At 42.1% G+C, this 12,731-nt stretch overlaps 2 protein-coding genes across 2 annotated transcripts in view; both read right to left on the bottom strand.

Annotated features, from left to right (window-relative positions):
* Positions 1 to 1,539: 1,539 nt before the first annotated feature.
* Positions 1,540 to 12,731, bottom strand: part of LOC122666184 (thylakoid lumenal 29 kDa protein, chloroplastic-like) — a 70,974-nt gene continuing 59,782 nt past the window's right edge. Inside the window, exons 10-11 of the mRNA XM_043862325.1 lie at positions 6,304 to 6,312; positions 1,540 to 1,561 (exon numbers count right to left, since the gene is read on the bottom strand). The gene's annotated coding sequence lies outside the window, so the exon portion shown is untranslated. The remainder of the gene's footprint in view (positions 1,562 to 6,303; positions 6,313 to 12,731) is intronic.
* LOC122664442 lies at positions 2,622 to 7,308 on the bottom strand. Its single transcript, XM_043860253.1, has 4 exons — positions 6,592 to 7,308; positions 4,841 to 6,531; positions 3,774 to 4,522; positions 2,622 to 2,836 (listed from the first exon to the last, which is right to left on the bottom strand). The coding sequence occupies exons 1-4, from the start codon at positions 7,306 to 7,308 to the stop codon at positions 2,622 to 2,624; spliced, it is 3,372 nt and encodes a 1,123-aa protein (XP_043716188.1).

The following is a 12,731-nucleotide window of genomic DNA, read 5'->3' on the forward strand; positions in this document are numbered from 1 at the left end:
AAATAGGAATGAAGCAGGGGTTGGAGAAGGTTGTACAACCCTTCCTCCAAAACCGAACAAAAACAGAGCAAAAAGAAATGAACAAGATCTAAACCACTGGGCATACTCAGAACAGCTAACATAAAGTTCAAAATGGAGCTTTTATGAGTGTTAGAAATCAATAGTATATTCATTAACCTTGATTATCTCTACAGTAATGGTAGAGTATATATACAGGAGATTACACTGTGATCTTATGAGATCCTAGAGAATAATACACAATAGGAAATTAGGTATTCCAATAGATATTATCACATGAGATAACGTCGTGTATGGTAAGTTTTCATATCCAAGGAAATGCCACATATGATAACACTGTGAATGGTAAGTCTTCATATCCAAGGAGTTGCCACATGTGATAATGCTGAGAATGGTAAGTGCATGGTAGTTGGAGAGAAAATTTGGAGAGAGAAGATCTCTCGATTGATACGCCCCCTCAAGGTGGGGATTTGATCCGCTGAATCCACGGCTTGTCACAAAGAAAATTGAATCGAGCGGTGTTGAGGGCTTTAGTAAATATATCGGCCACCTGATCATTGGTTGAGATGAACTGGACCTGTAGTTCTCGGGCAGCGACTTTATCACGAACGAAGTGGAAGTCGATCTCCACATGCTTTGTGCGAGCATAGAAGACTGGATTCACCGATAAGTAGGTGGCCCCAATATTGTCGCATCAGAGGATAGGAGCTGTTGGAACAAGGATTCTAACTTCACCAAATAAGGAATGTAAATAGGTTAGCTCGGCACACGCATCAGCCATGACCTTATTGATCGAGCTGTTAAACCAATCAATAATAAACCTAACTAAACACTAATACAGTGGAAAGTACGGGCATCGAACTACGGGGAACAAAGGCTAAGTTGCACAAAATTAAATCAAGTCTAAGGTGGAACTAAAAATGTAAATTAATTAAATTAAAGCTAACAATAGCAATTGATTAAATCAAATAAAAGATGGTGAGAAAATACTATTTTTAGGTTGAATCAACTTTAATTCAGATTCATCATTCAAACTCTCTTATATTGGGCTCATGGCGACTACAAGCCCTATGACAACCACAGAAAATAGGGTTCCTTCTAGGTATAAAGTATCTTGGCAAAATTGTCGTCCGATCGCTACAATGAATCGAAAGTTCAAAGAACTCGGGTACGCACAATCCACTCAGGTATACCGTATCATCGATACGACCACATGAATCAATTCAATACTATTGCTTGGTAGTTTAAAATGAATCACAGAAACAAATTACCCTAACTAGATGTAAACATGATTACACAAAAATCACAATGAGATGCCTAAGTCTTTTCCAAGTAATCCATAATAAAAGAGAATGAATAATTAAATCATCCTTAAAGTATCATCTTCCCAAAAACAGCAGCAAGTTTAGTTACTCATTTAACATAAGTGAAATAAAGGGAAGTTAGGGATACAAGCCAAGGAATTAGAGGGAACAAGAGAGTAGAAGCAATGGCAGCAATGGCGATGGTGGATGCTCTTCCTCTCCTCTTCTTCTTCTTCTTCAAGTCTTCTTCTCCCAAAACCGTAGAGCTAGCCTCTTCTCAAAAAACTAAGAACGAACTCCCCTCCTTTTCTCCCTTGTTGAATATCTATCCCCTCTTTAATTCTCCCCCCTTCCTTTTGAAACCCAATCCGTCTCCCTTCTTTTTGAAATCCATCCCTCTTTTTTAGGGGAGAAGTGATATGGGTTTTGAAATAAAAAACCGAAAAAATAATCCAAGGGAATTGGGTTCGACTAGGAGAGTAAGAGAGAGGGAGGGAACGTGTGAGATGGGAGAGATGGAGAGAATGTGTGAGATGCGATGACTTAAAAAAAAGTAAAAAGATGTTTAAGAGTTTTTGAATTAACAAACTAGAAGGAGAGAGAGAGAGAGAGAGAGAGAGAGAGAGAGAGAGTAGATTTCTCTCTTCTTTCTTTTATTTTATTTTTTTTCTTTCTTCACACTTCCCAACATTGCCATAATCTTTTTTTTTTTTTCAAAGAAAGAGGATGCGAACACAACTAAGCAGTGCTCTGTCTAAACATTCAAAATATCACAAACCGGGTAGACCTATGTGTTTAGAAGCATTAAGCAAGCTCACAAATGATAGTAAGAGAAATAAAGGTTCAATACTTAACATCGTGTTGAATTAATTTTCTCACAACCTAGAGTAAAATGCACTGTAAAGTAAAAGTATCATTATAAAAATGAATGCATGAAAGTTTTTCAAGAATGTAGATGAACCAGAGAGTCATATGCAAATTTTTTTTCAAAATCCTCCCTCCCCAACTTAAATGGCATTGTCCCCAATGACGACTAGAAATAACAGAAAGAGAACAATATGGGAAACAAAGGATGAGGAACGAAACCACCTAGGGTGTGGGTGTACGGCAACGAGTGAAATCACTGGAGATAACAACACAATGAGACTTTAACTCTGCTACGGGAGATGGCTCTATAAAATAAATCATAAAACACCAAACAACGTAAAAAGGAAAACAACAAATGCTGTAAATAAAGAAAACGTGGGCTGCCTCCCAAGAGCGCTAAGTTTTACGTCTTCAGCCATATGACAGTAAAGCTCAGGGTAGTCCATCAGAAGCATAATCATAGTCTACATCCACTAGGTCTAAAGACTCAATTAATTGACCATCAGCAAGGCCATCAACATAGGGTTTCAGTCTTTGACCGTTAACCTTGAAGGTTTTCCCATTTTGTGGATTCCTGATCTCAATAGCACCATGAGGTGCGACAGATACAACCACAAAAGGCCCATCCCACCGAGATCTCAATTTCCCTAGGAATAAACTCAATTTAGAATTAAAGAGCCAAACACACTAATTAGGCGCAAAGGACTTCCGAACTATGTGTTTATCATGAAATGCCTTAGTTTGGTCCTTATAGATGCGTGAGCTCTCATAGGCATCATTGCGCAACTCCTCCAATTCAGATAGTTGGAGACGACGAGTGGAACCAGCCTGAGTCATATCAAAATTAAATGTCTTTATGGCCCAATATGCTCGGTGTTCCAACTCAACTGGAAGATGACAGGCCTTACCGAAAACTAATCGGTATGGAGACATACCTATAGGAGTTTTATATGCAGTTCGATAAGCCCACAAAGCATCAGTCAACCGAGTAGATGAGTCCTTACGGTTTGGTCTAACTGTCTTCTCCAATATCCGTTTTATCTCTCAGTTCGATACTTCCACCTGACCAGATGTCTGGGGATGATAAGGGGTGGCCACTTTGTGGTTAATAGAGTACTTCTTTAGTAAAGCCCCTACCCTCTAATGTCGAAAATGAGAGCCCCCATCACTAATGATGGCCCTAGGAAATCCAAAACGACTAAAAATGTACTCCTGAATGAAAGAGATAACCACCTTGTGGTCATTGGTTTTCATAGCCTTGGCTTCTACCCATTTTGAAACATAGTCAACTGCCACAAGAAGATACTCATTACCGAAGAAGGCAGGAAAAGGGCCCATAAAATCGATACCCCAAACATCGAAAATCTCAACCACTATGATAGGGCTTAGGGGCATCTCATCACGTCGGGACAGATTGCCAACTTGTTGGCATCTCACACATGCCTTGCAGAAGGTGTGTGCGTTCCGAAATAACGTGGGCCAATAGAAACTAGACTACAGTACCTTGGCAGCAGTTTTCTTGCCACTATAGTATCCCCCCACAGGCGAGAGTATGGCAAAATGATAATATGCTCTGAAACTCACTCTCAGGGACACAACGACGAACGACCTGATCTGAACAGTATCGAAACAACTCTGGATCCTCCAAGTAGTAGTATCGCACAGTAGAGAGAAACTTATCTCGAGCTGCTTTATCCCAATCAGGAGGTAATTGGCCAACAATGAGATAGTTCACTATAGTTGCGTACCATGGAGTCAGTTTCGACGAAACGAAAAACAACTGCTCATCAGGGAAAGTTTCCCGAACCAACTCCGATGTAGGAGAGGGATCCAGAAGAATCCGGGATAAATGGTCTGCTGCAACATTTTCTGACCCCTTCTGAAGGAGAAGAATCCACCAGATCAACCTTGGCTTGGTGTCATGCTTTGAAAGAAGGTGCCTAAGGGCTGCATGATCCGAGAAGACTATCACCCTCAAGCCCAAAAGATAGGAGCAAAATTTATCCAGGGCAAAGACTATTGCTAGGAGCTCCTTCTCAGTAGTGGTGTAGTTAAACTGAGCATCAGACAAGGATCTACTACCGTAGTAAATAACAGATGGCTTCCCATCCACCCTTTGACCAAGTACAACACCCATGGCATAGTCAGAGGCGTCACACATGATCTCAAATGGTAGAGACCAGTCTGGTGACCGGATAATAGGTGCTTCAGACAATGCAGTCCCAAGGGTATGGAAAGCAGTCAGGCACTTTTCATCAAAGACAAATGGGGCATCCTTGGCAAGGAGATTGCACAAGGGCATGGAGATGAGACCAAAGTCCTTGATGAAATGCCTGTAAAACCCGACGTGGCCCAAAAAGGAACAGACCTGCTTAACAGTCGTGGGAGGGGGTAGTTTGGTAATCAGATCCACTTTGGCCTTGTCTACCTCAATGCCCTAAGAAGACACTACGTGACCAAGTACATTACCCTTACAAACCATAAAGTGGCTCTTCTCCCAACTCAAAACAAGGTTATGCTCCACGCATCGCTAAAGAACAAGAGATAGACGGTGGAGACATTCATCAAAAGATGACCCAAAGATGGAGAAGTCATCCATAAAAACCTTAAGCGAATGGCCGACCATATAAGAAAATATGGCCATCATGCACCTTTGAAAGGTGGCTGGAGCATTACACAACCCGAACGGCATCCTCCTAAAGGCAAATGTACCAAATGGGCAAGTGAAAGTGGTTTTCTCTTGGTCACCGGGAAAGATGGGGACTTGGTTGTATCCCGAATAACCGTTAAGAAAATAGTAGTAGCTCTGCCCAGCCAATTTCTCAAGAATTTGATCAATAAAGGGCAGAGGGAAGTGGTCTTTACGCGTGACCTTGTTCAACTTTCTGTAGTCGATACAAACACGCCAACCCGTAGTGGTACGAGTTGGGATAAGGTCACCTTGGTAGTTAGGAACTACCGTGATTTCGGATTTCTTGGGGACAACTTGAGTTGGACTGACCCACTGACTATCCAAAATAGGGTATATAATACCCGCGTCAAACCACTTTACTACTTCATTTTTCACCACTTCCCTCATATTAGGGTTAAGGCGCCTCTGTGGATCTTGCACGGATTTGGCTCTGTCTTCACAATAGATACGGTGCATACAAACAGAAGGGTTAATACCCTTTAGATCAGCTAAAGACCAGCCAATCGCGACTTTGTGAGCTGATAAAACCTCCAACAGGAGGGACTCTTGCCTGTCAGTAAGATCAGAGGATATCATAACCGGCAGAGTCTCTTCCTTGCCCAAGAATGCATATTTTAAGGTATGGGGCAGAGGCTTGAGTTCCAGTTGTGGAGGGGACTCCAGAGAAGAGGGCTTAGGGGATGTAGCCAAGGATGGCAGAGGCTCATATCTATAGGTCCAGGGAGGCTTCTCGGAAGAGGGTTTAAGATCTAACATGGTGTTCACCTCTTCAGTATAGGCTTCTTCATCAAAGCCTTCTGCTCCATAGGACATCACAAGTTGCAGAGGATCATTAGTAAGGATCTGGGAAGTGTACTGAGATACAGCTTCATCAATCATATCCAGAGCAAAGCACTCGTCTTCTCTGTAGGGTCCTAGGGATGCATTGAAGATGTTTAGTCGAAGCTTCTTATTCCCAAACGATATGTCCATGGCACCTGACTTGCAGTTAATGCAAGCATTGGCGGTCGCCAAGAATGGACGCCCTAGTATGATAGGGGGAAGTTTGGCTGAGGTAGATTCCATATCAAGGACTAGGAAGTCCACTGGGAAGTATAAATCATCTACCTTCACAAGAACATCCTCTAGAAGTCCATGAGGTCTTTTCACAGAACGATCAGCTAACTGAAGTATGACTTCAGTGGACTTCAACTCTCCTAATCCAAACCTCTCAAAAATCGAACCAGGTAGGATATTCACACTAGCCCCCAGATCCAACAATGCTTTATCAATGGAGAGGTCTCCAATGACACAAGAGATGAGTGGTGTACCAGGATCCTTCAGTTTGGGGGGTAGGTCAGTGATAACTGCACTTACCTGTTCTGTGATGTGTATGGTTTTGGGAGTTTGGTTCCTCAGCTTACGCTTCTGAGTGCATAGGTCTTTCAGAAACTTAGCGTAAGCTGGAACCTGCTTGATTGCATCCAATAATGGAAGGTTGATGTGGACTTGTTGAAACAAATCCAACATCTCCTTCATCTTCTCTCCTTGCTTCCCATATGGGGGAGAGGATGGAGTTTTGAGAGCATCAGGGAAAGGGACTCGGGGTGTATACTTATCCAGTTGAGGTCCCTCCCCAACTGGTCGCTCATTCTGCTTCTCAATATTTTCCTAGGAATGGACTAAAGAAGGTGTAATGGTTTTATTCCCATCAATGAGAGGCCTCAGTGCCTCTGATTCAACTTCTGCATGGGTTGGGGTTGACTCTGCTGGTGTGGTCTGTTGAGGGGTATTAGAGGGGAAGTCCTCATAGGTAGGTGGTGTGTCATGTATTTCCACCCTCTTACCATTCCTCAACTCTTTAACCGACTGGAGTTGTTCCTTACCCCTTCCTATTTGAACACTATTGGGGTTTCCAATAGGTTGGCTTGGTAGTTGGCCAGTCTCTCTCTTATTGACGGCTTTGGCAAGTTGACCAATCTGGGTCTCTAGCTTGCTGATAGAGTGAGTGTGGGAGTGCAATAATTGGTCATTGATTCCCACTTTCCACTCAATACCTTTTAGCACCTTCATTACCTCACTCTCAAAAGATGGGGTATGTTGAGGTTGAGAGTAAGGTTGCTGTTGTCCACCCCTATAGGCATTAGGTTGGGCATTGAATGGTGGCCTAAATGGTGGATTAGGAGGGTTTTTCCATGAAAAATTAGGGTGATTTCGCCATCCCGGGTTATAGGTATTGGAAAATGGGTTGTTACCCGGGTTGGCAAAACCCTGAGCGGCTTGTACCTTTTCCTGGATAAATTCAGAATATTGTGCTGCTAAATAACAATCAGTCACATAGTGATTTAGGTCAGTACAGAGGGCACAAGCTTCAGCTTGCTCAAGTGGAGAAAATCCCCTTGAGATTGATGGGGGTTGGGCAGGTCCTCCGGACACCAGGTAGTCCATTTTTTTTTTACAGCAAGTCAATCTGTGCCTTTATGCCAGCACTCTGGTTGATCTCATAGAGTCCACCTTTTTTCGGTTGCCCAAGCGTGGGGACGTCAGTCCTTGAGGCTGAAGCTCTGTGTTGGGAGTTTTCACTCAGGGTCTCAAAAAGATCCCATGCTTCATTCTCGCTCTTATGCATAAACGTTCCTCCACAAGAGGCATCCACCATCTGACGATATTGGTCACTAAGACCATCATAGAAGCACTGTACCAATTGCCATTTTGGTATAGCATGGTGGGGGCATTTCCGAAGTAGTTCCTTCAGTCTTTCCCAATACTCATGAAATTCTTCACCACAATTCTGGGAGAAGGTGGTGACGGCCCTTCTAATGGTATTGGTTCGGCCTATTGGGAAAAATTTCTTCAGAAACTACTGTTGCATTTCCGCCCATGTGGTTACTTGTGCAGAATCCAAGGAATGCAGCCAATGCTTGGCTTTATCCTTGAGGGAAAATGGAAATAGCAATAGTTTTAGGGCGTCCTCAGGAGGTTTTGGAATTTTACTGTAGAGCAAATCTCCAAAAACTCATCCAAGTGTTTATAAGGCTCTTCATTATGATGTCCATAGAACGATGGCAGCATCTGGATAATGCTTGATTTGATTTCATAATGAGCAGCCTCAATTGTAGGTAGCCTAATGCCGGTTCGGGGCTGGTATGCAGTTGGAGTGAAATGATCACTCAGTGGCCTGGCCTGTGGGTTTGCCTCATCACCCATCCTGATACAGTGTCTAATCCTCCTACAAGTATGTTCAATTTCGGGGTCAAAATCTAATAGGTCAGGTCGGGCTGAGCGCGTACCAAGCATACACTGACCAAGCTACACTAGGCTGGGACCGAGCATACAAGTGTATCAACCTAGCTATCGGGGTCCAAACGTAGTAAGTGTAGGGTCGAATGTCCTAATGTGGGACCGATCAAAATAGGGCAACTAAGCTCGCGGGAGCGCACATACAAGGGTAACCTATATCAAAAGAAAAAGAAAATTCCAAAAGTGGTAAAGAAAAATTACATAATAAATTTAAAATGAAAATTACACATGTAAATTAAAACTAAAATTAAAACTATCCTTAAAAAATGAAAAGTTTAAACTACCCTAAATTAAACTACCCTAAATAAAATGAAATCCTAAACTAGCACGGATCGAAGCGTACCAAGGTCAATCCTAAAGTTGAATGGGACCGAAGCATACAAGGGTAACTAAGCCAGCGTGGGACCGAATCATACAAGGCTGAAATTAGCTATTAAAAGAAAAATAAAGAGAAAAGTTAGAGAATATCACAGAGGCTATCCGGACTGCATCGGTGTCTTTTTGAAAGAACCAATTCCAGCTGAACCGTATCCCCTCTTAAACAACCTCCAACGATTCAATACCTACAGCAAAAAAATAAACCGTGAGCCTATCACTAATACTAAAGACAAATTCAGAATGAATAGTAAATTAAGCTATGTTAACACAAAAAAAAAAAAAAAAAAAAAAATCAAAATTAATGCTACTGTAGGCTATTAAACTAAGAGATGCAAAAATCTGAAGTACCTAAAACGAAAATCAGAAATAAATATTAAAGCAAGCTATTGAAAGACCATTAAAAGACTCGATAAAACTCTAGCAATCGTGCTCTAGTTCCCCGGCAATGACGCCAAAATTTGATCGAGTCGTTGAACCAATAAAAAATAAACCTAACTAAACACTAATACAGTGGAAAGTACGGGTATCGAACTACGGGAAACAGAGGCTAAGTTGCACAAAATTAAATCAAGTCTAAGGTGGAACTAAAAATGCAAATTAATTAAATTAAAGCTAACACTAGCAACTGATTAAATCAAATAAAAGATGGTGAGAAAATACTGTTTTTAGGTTGAATCAACTTTAATTCAGATTCATCATTCAAACTCTCTCATATTCAGCTCATGGCGACTACAAGCCCTATGACAACCACATAAAATAGAGTCCCTTCTAGGTATAAAGTATCTTGGCAAAATTGTCGTCCGATCGCTACAATGAATCAAAAGTTCAAAGAACTCGGGTACACACAATCCACTCAGGTATACCGTATCAACTAGATGTAAATATGATTACACAAAAATCACAATGAGATGCCTAAGTCTTTTCCAAGCAATCAATAATAAAAGAGAATGAATAATTAAATCATCCTTAAAGTATCATCTTCCCATAAACAGCAGCAAGTTTAGTTACTCATTTAACATAAGTGAAATAAAGAGAAGTTAGGGATACAAGCCAAGGAATTAGAGGGAACAAGAGAGTAGAAGCAATGACAGCAATGGCGATGGTAGCTGCTCTTCCTCTCCTCTTCTTCTTCTTCTTCTTCTTCTTCTAGTCTTCTTCTCCCAAAACCGTAGAGCTAGCCTCCTCTCAAAAAACTAAGGACGAACTCCCCTCCTTTTCTCCCTTGTTGAATATATATCCCCTCTTTAAATCTCCCCCCTTCCTTTTGAAATCCAATCCGTCTCCCTTCTTTTTGAAATCCATCCCTCTTTTTTAGGGGAGAAATGATATGGGTTTTGAAATAAAAAACCGAAAAAATTATCCAAGGGAATTGGGTTCGACTAGGAGAGTAAGAGAGAGGGAGGGAACGTGTGCGATGGGATGACTTAAAAAAAAGTAAAAAGATGTTTAAGAGTTTTTGAATTAACAAACTAGAAGGAGAGAGAGAGAGAGAGAGAGAGAGAGAGAGAGAGAGAGAGATACGTGGGAGTAGATTTCTCTCTTCTTTCTTTTATTTTATTTTTTGTCTTTCTTCACATCTCTTCTTTCTTTTATTTTATTTTTTGTCTTTCTTCACACTTCCCAACTTTGTCATAATCTATTTTGTTTGCCATAATCCCTCCTTCCTTGACCCGAATCGATTCGACCCAAGAATTAAATGTTAACCATTTAATTATTCTGATGCAATGAGTCCAATATCGATTTTTCTTGAGATGTCAAATTGCGATAATGCCCTTGAGATGAAGATTTGCACACATGCGGACCCTTGACCTAGCTGGTAAACATCCAAAATCGACTAAGGGGGCTGATTCTATCACTGATTCATGCTTTTCTCCTTCCAGGCCTGCAATCATAGAAATCACATAACAGTATCAAATCCTTCATAAATATTCAAATAAAAACCGTAAATAAATAGTGATTTCTATCTAAGATTCCAGCCCAATCACTTATACTCAGACTCGGTTGAGGACCGGGCCACGGTCTTCTGTTTCTTCGAGGTCCAAGAGATTAAATTAGGACCCATATAGATAGCATAACCGCCCGTGGACTTTCTATCGGAACTGTCACCAGCCCAGTTAGCATCAGAGAACGCCTGTAATTGGGTGCTGTTGGATTTAGTAAAAAAGAGTCCATGTTCATGAGTACCGTTGAGATACCATAGGATACGTTTCACCATAGTCTAGTGATCCTTGGTAGGGGCGTGCATGTATTGGCAAACCCGATTGACGGAGAAAGAGACATCAGGGCACGTGAGTGTGATATACTATAGAGTGCCAACAATTGATCGATACAAAGTGGGGTCGGTCATAAGAGCACCCACTGAAGTTGATGCTGATGGTGTAGGAGTGGAGACTGGTTTACAATCTGTCATGCTAGCACGTTGTAATAGGTTAGATATGTACCGGGACTGTGATAGCAAAACTCCACCCGGTTGATATATAGTCTCGACATCAAGGAAGAAGCTGAGAGGGTCGAGATCCTTGATGGAGAATTCTTTGGCTAGCTTAGAGAGAAAATCTGTGATATGTGTTCCCTGGTTACCTGTAACCAAAATGTCATCAACATAAACTAGGACGTAAGTGGTAATGGGTCCATGCTTATAAATAAATAGAGATGTGTTGGTTTGGGATGACCGAAAACCAAAGGAGACCAAGAACTCCGATAATCTATGAAACCAAGCCTGTGGGGACTGTTTAAGCCCATAAAGAGATTTGTGAAGGCGACACACATGATTGGGGAGATTGGCATTAGTAAACCCCTGTGGTTGAGACATGTAAATCACCTCATCAAGTACGCCATGTAAAAAGGCATTCGGAACATCAAACTGCTAGGGATAGAACGGTGCGAATGGTGGTGGGTTTGATGACAGGGCTAAATGTTTCATTGTAATCCAATCTCGATTGTTGGTGGAAGCCCTTTGCCACAAGGCGGGCTTTATATCGCTCAATGGAGCCATCAGCCTTGCGTTTAACCCTATAGACCCACTTGTAGCCACCTAGATTAATGGTCACCTGATAGGGCACAAGTGACCATGTGCCATTGCGTAACAAGGCATTAAACTCATCAGCCATCACCTGTCGCTAGTGAGGGAATTTATTAGCCTATGAAAAGCAGGTGGGCTCAAAGGTGAGGTCGATTATGGAAGGAGTGGTGTGGTGGGCGTTGGGTTGGCATAGAGGTCAAGTAGAGACCTGGTTTTTATTGGAGGACTTGGGGGGGGGGATTCCAAGGGAGCCATGGGGGGTGGTAGAGTTAGGTGAGGTGGGTTGGGTGATGGAGGGATTTGGACAGGTAAGGGAAGGTCTTGGTGGGGAGGTGGGGTTGTGTGAGGTGGAGGGCCTGTAATATTGGGGGCCATGGCCCAAGGGGTAGTGGTGGTTGGAGGGAAGTGGGGGGGGGGGGGTTGGGGCTTGTTGAGAAAATGGAAGTACATCCTCATTAAACTGGACATGGCGGGAAATGTAGATGCGATGGGTGAGGAGATCCATACAACGGTAACCTACATGTGATGGACTATATCCTAGAAAAACCTAAGGAGAGGATCTAGGGTCCATCTTATGGGCATGGTAAGGTCTAAGCCAAGGAAAACAGAGGCAACCAAAGACACGGAGGAAAGAGCAGTCAGGAGCTTGTTGGGTCACTAGTTGATAGGGGGAAATATTCCCAGTAACAGGAGAGGGCATACAGTTGATTAAGTAAACCGCAGTCTCAAAAGCATAATCCTAGTAAATAGGGGGAACAGATTCATGAGAAAGTAGGGTGAGACCTGTTTCAACAATGTGCCGATGACATCTTTCAACAGAGCCCTGTTGTTCATGAGTGTGCGGGCAGGAGACACGGTGTTGGATGCAATGGGTGGCAAAAAGGAGGAGAGGGAACGGAATTCACCGCCCCAATCAGTCTAAATGGCCTTGATAGGTCGTGAAAATTGGTTTTCTACCAGGGCTTTAAATTTAATGAAACTAGGGAATACATCAGATTTTAATTTCAAAGGATAAAACCAAATGAACTTGCTAAAATCATCAACGAAAATTAAAAAATAACGGTTGCCTTCAGAAGAGGCAGTTGGATGAGGTCCCCATACATCACTGAAAATTAGATCTAAAGGAAAATTACTACGAGAAACAGTTTCAGTTAAAGGTAAATGATGGGCC

This window comes from Telopea speciosissima, chromosome 6 (genome assembly GCF_018873765.1).
Source record: "Telopea speciosissima isolate NSW1024214 ecotype Mountain lineage chromosome 6, Tspe_v1, whole genome shotgun sequence".
NCBI lineage: Eukaryota > Viridiplantae > Streptophyta > Magnoliopsida > Proteales > Proteaceae > Telopea > Telopea speciosissima.

Bases quoted from the DNA above. Each gene is read 5' to 3' on its own strand.
- LOC122664442 (XM_043860253.1), bottom strand. From the start codon at position 7,308: ATGGACTACCTGGTGTCCGGAGGACCTGCCCAACCCCCATCAATCTCA. The intron at 4,523-4,840 runs GTGCATGATGGC...CGGGTTTTACAG, and splicing joins GCTCCAGCCACCTTTCAAAG to GCATTTCATCAAGGACTTTG. The intron at 2,837-3,773 runs GTGAGTTTCAGA...GTTTATTCCTAG, and splicing joins TCGTCGTTGTGTCCCTGAGA to GGAAATTGAGATCTCGGTGG.